Source organism: Bubalus bubalis, chromosome 16 (assembly GCF_019923935.1).
Source record: "Bubalus bubalis isolate 160015118507 breed Murrah chromosome 16, NDDB_SH_1, whole genome shotgun sequence".
Taxonomy (NCBI): domain Eukaryota; kingdom Metazoa; phylum Chordata; class Mammalia; order Artiodactyla; family Bovidae; genus Bubalus; species Bubalus bubalis.
Window position 1 is genome coordinate 34439376 of NC_059172.1, and position 7425 is coordinate 34446800.

At 42.4% G+C, this 7425-nt stretch overlaps 1 protein-coding gene across 1 annotated transcript; it reads right to left on the reverse strand.

Moving 5' to 3' along the window:
• Positions 1–590: 590 nt before the first annotated feature.
• On the reverse strand, positions 591–6827 carry LOC112579445 (olfactory receptor 51I2-like). Its single transcript, XM_025265892.2, has 2 exons — positions 6814–6827; positions 591–1599 (listed from the first exon to the last, which is right to left on the reverse strand). The coding sequence occupies exons 1-2, from the start codon at positions 6825–6827 to the stop codon at positions 591–593; spliced, it is 1023 nt and encodes a 340-aa protein (XP_025121677.2).
• Between the last annotated feature and the right edge of the window lie 598 nt (positions 6828–7425).

Genomic DNA, 7425 nt, shown 5'->3' on the forward strand with positions numbered 1-7425 from the left:
AAGATCCCCTGGAGGAGGACATTGCAACCCACTCCAGTATTCTTGCCTGGGAAATCCCATGGACAGAGGAACCTGGTGGGCTACAGTCCATGGGGTCGCAAAGACTGAGACACAACTGAGCAACTGAGCACTACTTGCCTACCTTTTCTGCCTGAGAAGCTCTTACTCACTTTTCAGCCTCCTTCTTCCCTGATTCCTTCCCTGACTCCTTTCTCACTTTTTCCTGTCAAAGCAGGAAGCCCTCTTCTAGGTTCCTATAGCTCTTTGCTTGGACCTCTCACAGTCTTATTACACTTACTATAATTGTGTATTTACAAACTTCTATTCTTCAGTGGAGGGAAGAGACTATGTATGGTTCATTTAATGTTCTCTCGTAACAACCACAGACTCTTGCACAAGTAACTCTGAATAAAAAAGCCGAGATTAAGGAGTGAAGTAAAGAATCAGGGCTGATTCTGAGGACATGCATTTGCTTGTCATTCTCTTGATAATGTCTCTGGGTCAGGGCTCAGTATAAGGGCTTTCTGGACATAGGTTATAACTGTTTGATTGTGTTTTCCCTCAGATTCTGAGGTTATTTCTTGACTTCATCAGCCTTTCCTCTTCTCTCTCAGCACTCTGAGCATGGCCTCCCTGATGGGCTTGGACTTGACACTGTAGATGATGGGGTTGAGCACAGGGGGCACCCCCAGGTACACGTAGGCAACAAGGGCGTGTACTATGGGGGGAAGGTGTCTCCCAAAACGGTGGATCATGGACACACCTATGACTGGGATGAAGAAAACCAGAACGGCTAAAGTATGAGAAACACAAGTGTTGAGGGCCCGGATACGCTCCCTGGGAGAGGCCAGCCTCATCACTGTATGAAGAATAAGGGTGTAGGACAGCACAATAAGCAAGGAGTCAAAACCCACTGTGGACAGAACCACATACAGCCCATAAATGATATTGACAGTAATGTCAGCACAGGCTCGTTTCATGACATCTGCATGGAAACAGAATGAGTGGGACAGGAGGATCTTGCCAGGGCAAAAGTTCAGTCTCTTTAGTAAGAAGGGCAATGGGAAGAGGGACACAGTGGCTCTGACCACAATGGCCAGCCCAATCCTGATGATGACATTGTTTGTGAGGACAGAGGCATAGCGCAGGGGGTTGGAGATGGCCACAAAGCGATCAAATGACATGGCCAGGAGCACCGAGGACTCCACCACAGAGAAGAAGTGGAGGAAGAACATCTGGACCAGACAGGTGTTGAAGCCAATGAGCCGATGGTCAAACCAGAGCACAGCCAGTGTGGTGGGCATTGTGGCCAAGGTGAGGCCCACGTCGGTGAAGGCCAGCATGGACAGGAAGTAGTACATGGGCTGGTGCAGGCTGGGGGTCCTCCTCAGAGCCAAGAGGATCAGGCAGTTTCCTGTGAGGGCCGCAGTGTACATGGAGAAGAAGAGGATGGAGATCCAGCCATGAATGTCCTCCAGGCCTGGGAGGCCAATCATCAGGAAAGCATGTGGCTGGAAGAAGGAGATGTTGGCAAAGGACCAGGGAAAGAACATCCTTAGTTTACAGATGAGATCTCCAGCAAGATGGGACCTTTTCAATCTGGACAGAAGAATAAGACAAGATAAAAACATGGGGAAAATGGCAGTTCTGCTATTAGGTAACATGAGTTCACACACAATGCTGCTGCTGCTGCTAAGTCACTTCAGTCGTGTCCGACTCTGTGCGACCCCATAGACAGCAGCCCACCAGGCTCCCCTGTCCCTGGGATTCTCCAGGCAAGAACACTGGAGTGGGTTGCCATTTCCTTCTCCAATGCATGAAAGTGAGAAGTGAAAGTGAAGTCGCTCAGTCGTGTCTGACTCTTAGCGACCCCATGGACTGCAGCCCACCAGGCTCCTCCATCCATGGGATTCTCCAGGCAAGAGTACTGGAGTGGGGTGCCATTGCCTTCTCCTCACACACAATAGCATGTATTAAATGTGAAGGAGATTGAAAATGTATTCCACCCGAAAGCAAGCAAGAGACAATATAATTTAAATGTATTGATATATTTAAATATTGAATATCTAAATATATTGATATATAATATATTTAACTATAAATACTTTTGTAGTATCATTTTTGAAATGCTATACTGTGAAATACTGATTTCTTCACTTATTGAAGAAAGTGGTACTTTCTTTAGAAATACATGAGATGATCATAAAGAGTCCAATTTAAAAAGCCCTAGTTTAAACAAAAAGCAATGGCCTCATGGAAATAAATTGCAAATATACTGTGGAAACTTAAAGGGTTGATGACCTGGGCTCACTCTCATTGTTTTCCTGGGATTTTCCTTTAAATCTCAATACAAAAAGTATAAACAAGTAAATAAGCAAATAAAAACTCTTTAAAGGTACGTCAATAAAAGAATGTAAGAAGAAGAGTTGCACAGCTATCTTTTAGCAGAGCATAAAATTCCACCAAAAGTATGTCTGAGAGCTACAAGGGGCTTTAATCTGAACCCTGGGGTCTACAGCTATGTCATATCTAGTCAACATCATAAACTCACCCTAAAGGTAGGACTGACTTTTTTTTTAATTCCTTTATTTCTTTTTTTTTCTTTCTTTTAAAAAATTTATTATTTTTTTTTTATTTTATTTTTTAACTTTACAATATTGTGTTCGTTTTGCCATATACCAACATGAATCCTTTATTTCTTAGGTGGGTGACAAGCATTGTTTCTCTGGAGCAGAAGATTGTGCATAATTTGGCAGAAACTTTTTAAAGAAAACATAGTGATGTTGCTGACAATGTCAGTTCTGGAGCCCTCCATCCACTCTCTCTCAGACATTGTGAGCAAATATCAAAACCTGATGGAATTCACTCCATTCAAAGCCAAGTAACAGAGAAGTTCCATCACAGAGCTTGTGCAGACACATTTTGTAAAAATTAAAAGGGTTAAAACAACTTCAGTTCGGTTCAGTCACTCAGTCGTGGCCAACTCTTTGAAACCCCATGGACCACAGCATGCCAGGCCTCCCTGTCTATCACCAACTCCCTAAGTTTACCCAAACTCATGTCCATTGAGTCAGTGATGCCATCCAACCATCTCATCCTCTGTTGCCCCCATCTCTTTGAGATAAGGAATTATTCAAGAGAGAGAAGAAAATTCTGTATAAATATTTTCCAAGTAAAGCAATTGAAGAAATCATGAAGCAAATTTATTTTTTGATATTGTGATATAAAAATGGGTCAGTGATAAATTAAGGAAAATGAATGCCAGATGTGATGAAAACTTGACAATTCTCCTTGTTTACTTCCTCTCTGCAGAGACTACGAGGGACACTTCTCCCTGGAAGTGTGGTCTGGGATTCCAGTTTTTCTCTAAGCTGCTGCTGCTGCTGCTAAGTCGCTTCAGTTGTGTCTGACTCTGTGCGACCCCATAGATGGCAGCCCACAAGGCTCCGCTGTCACTGGGATTCTCCAGGCAAGAACACTGGAGTGGGTTGCCATTTCCTTCTCCAATGCATGAAAATGAAAAGTGACAGTGAAGTCACTCAGTCGTGTCTGACTCTTAGCGACCCCATGGACAGCAGCCTACCAGGTTCCTCCGTCCATGGCATTTTCCAGGCAAGAGTACTGGAGTGGGGTGCCATTGCCTTCTCTGCTTCTCTAAGCTATAAACTCCCTAATTCTCAGAAAGGCAGCCTTCTTCAGACTCTCTTCTCAAGAAGGCATGACCGTCTCCTATTGTCCAAGAATGGTTATTTCTCTTTCTTCTGCCTGACTTCCAGATCTTTCCCACTGTTACCTCCATCTGAGGCAGAGGCACTAGTGGTCACTCATCCTGGAAGCAGAGAAGAAGGTGTGTTGAGAACCCAGGTTATTCACGCTGGCTGCTTGTTGTCTCCAGCTGCTCTGCCACTCCACATCCTGCAAGAGCCCAGGATGTCTTTAAGATGCTTTAGCTGCAATGCCATCTCCAGGGAAGGCCCGGCCTGAGCCACAGAGAAGCCACTCCACTCAGGTCCCTGAGGACTGAACAATTTGTGGCTAGCTCTTGGAATGGGGAAGTGGTTGGAGCAATTAAACAATAATTGAGGAAAGGAGACAGACTCATAGATTCTATAATACCCCAGCAAGTTTAAATTATCTTCACAGACTATCCACTTCAATCGCATTTGAAATCCTTCAAAGACAATATTCCTCAAGCCAGCCCCCTCTTGGCCAAATTCCAAGACGAATCCTGCAGGAACAGCCCATTTTTGTGGGGGGTGGAGTGATGTGTTAGGGGCCTAGTAATGTTGGCCTCCCCCAGCCAGAGGGCATCAGGGAAGGCTTCCTAGAGGAAGTGGAGAGAGCTCAGACTTCTAAAAGACCCACAGACCCTGTTCTGAACTCTCAGCTCTCATTCTGGGACAGACTCCAAGACTTTAGGCTTGTAGTTCCAGACTGCAGCTGGCACAGATTCTGCCCACACGCCTAGCCTGGGGCTGCCCTGTTGAATCTAGGTCAAAAGGAGGAAGCTTAGTAGAAACAATATGAACTACAGAGCCATTCAAAACTCATTTCAAATCTTTCTCCATTTCTTGATGTTTCTTCCCACATATAAGTTCTGTGTCCCTTCTTTCTCCCTTTCTTGAGAGTTCTACTCCAAAATAGCTGTGACCTCAGTTGTTTCCTAAATCAATTTGGACTAATGTCACGCACTTGGAGCTGCTTTCTATGAACACATTTGACTTTTCTCCTCTGATTTTGGCTGCACTCTCCAAGCTGAGGGCTTCCCAGGTGGCACTAGTGGTAAAGAACTCAGGATGATAAAGAACTCAGCATGGTAAAGAACTCAGCAGCAGGAGACATAAGAGATCCGAGTTCAATTTCTGGGTTGAGAAGATCCCTTGGAGGAAGGCATGGCAACCCACTCCGGTATTCTTGCCTGGAGAATACCCATGGACAGAAGAGCCTGGCCAGCTACAGTACATAGGATCACACAGAGTCAGCACGACTGAATCGACTTAGCACAGCACTCCCAGCTGAACTGGGCCCAGTGTATCTCCCTTTCTCCTCTATAGGTGATAAATAAATTTAGGAAAAATTACTCAACTTTAAAATCTTATATCAAAATAAATTCATGTTCATTTACCTGAGCTGAGACTTCAGCAGTACTCCATAATTTTCCTTTTGGTTTTTAAATTGTCGCCATTCTTCTCAAGCTCTTTGTCCAATCTGCCATCTTACTCTCAGTAGCTCATATGTTACTGCTCCCAGCTTCACAATGAGAAGCAAAGGCCATCAAATGTGCCCTCTCTGAGTCTTGCCTAGTCCATCTGCTCTTTTTCCTGCTTCCACTCCTACATCTACACCATACTAGAGGGACCATTCTAAGGCAAGTGTGTTTCATATCAACCCCATCTCCAAGCTTTTAACCACTTCTTTGTTGGCTGTCCATCACTTACAACAACAACAAGAAATCTTGGAATGGCAAAGCAGGAACTGAGATACTTTATTCTTTAAAACTCTTTTTGAGACAGTTGTAGATTCATATGCAGCTGTAAGACAACACAGAGACACCATATATCCTTCACTCAATTCTCCCAAAGTTAACATCTTGTGAAACAACAGTACAATACCAATTTAGGAATACTGGCATTGCTACAGTCATGATACTAAACATTTCCATCACCACAAGGCTCCCTCATTTTTTTTTTTCTTCTTTTATGTGGACTCCCACTCCCCTGTTTCCCACCCCCTTTTTCATCCCTGGCAATCACTAGTGTGTTACTTATTTCTATACGTTTGTCAATGCAAGATTGTTTTACAGATGAAATGGTATAGTATATAATTTTTGGGGACTATATTTTTTCCACTCAGCATGACTATCTGGAGATTTATCCAGCTTATTCCATGTATTAATAGCTTTTGCCTGTTTAAAATTGAAGTATAATTGAGTTACAATATTGTGTTAGTTTCAGGAATCTGAAACTATATGTATTTCTGTTTTTCATCTTCAATTTCTTTCATCAGTTTTATAGTTTTCCAAGTTCAAGTCTGTTACTTCCTTAGCTAGATTTATTCCAAGGTTTTTTATTCTTTCTGATGCAATTGTGAGTGGGATTATTTCCTTAATTTCTATTGGGACTCAGAGCATGGGGATTTTTCCTACAGCCCTCTACCTCTCCCATATGCAAACCCTACCAGTTTTCAAAGTCAGATGCTCTTGGGGTTCATCTTTCTGATGCAAAACCCCTGTATTGGAGACCCTGATGTAGGGCTTGGGCCCTTTGTGCCTTGGAGAGAATCTCTGCTCTTGTGATTATCCACCTATTTGTGCGTTGCCTTCCAGGGTTGTGAATTTTGACTACATTGTGTCTCTGCAGCTCCTACCCATTCACTGTGATTTCTTCTTTGCATCTTTAGCTGTGGAAAACTGTCTCATATATAGTTGCTCTGTATGTGCTCTGTATGTATGTATGTGAAACTCGCTCAGTCTTGTCTGACTCTTTGTGACCCTATAGACTATAGCCCACCAGGCTCCTCTGTCCATGGTATTATCCAGGCCATAATACCAGAGTGGGTAACTGTTTCCTTCTCCAGGGGATTTTGCCAACTCAGGGATCGAACCCATGTCTCCCGCATAGCAGACGGATTCTTTACCATCTGAGCCACCTCTGTAAACAGTTGTAATTTTGATGTAACCATGGGAGGAAGTATGCTCAGGGTCTTCCTATTTCACCATCTTCAACAGTTTATTCTCTTTAAATGCTGAGCAATATTGTAGGGTATGGCTATTACCACTGTTTTTTGTTTGTTTTTGTTTTTTTAACAATTTACCTGTTGAAGTACATTATGTCTTATTTCCTGTTTGGGGTTAGTATTTTAAAGTTACTACAAACATTTGTGTACAAGCTTTTGGTACACGTATTTCTTCATTTCTCTGAGATCAATACCAGAGTGCAGATGCTCAGTCATATGTTTGTTGCATGTTCAGTTTTTAGAAACTACCAAAATGTTTTTCAGAGTGACTAGCTATGCCTTTTCACATTTCCTCAGCAGTGCATTAAGCTTCCAGTTTCCCAACATCCTTGCTAGCATTTGATGTTTTCACATTTGTTAAAAAAAAAAAAAAAGTCTAGCTATTCTTATAGATATATATTGATATCTCACCATGGTTTTAATTTTCATTTTCTACGGGGCTAATAATTTTGAACATCTTCTCATGTATTTATTTGCGTCTATGTATCTTTTTCCATAAAATGTCACTTTAAGATTTTTGCCTATCTTTAGATTTTTTTTATTCTAAATTTTCAAAGTCCTTTTTATATTCTAGATACTAGGCCTCTGTTGGATATGTAATTGGCACACATATTCTCACACTCTGTATGTTGTCTTTTCATCCTTTAAACTGAGTCTTTGATACAGCTGCAATTTTTAATTTTAGTGAAG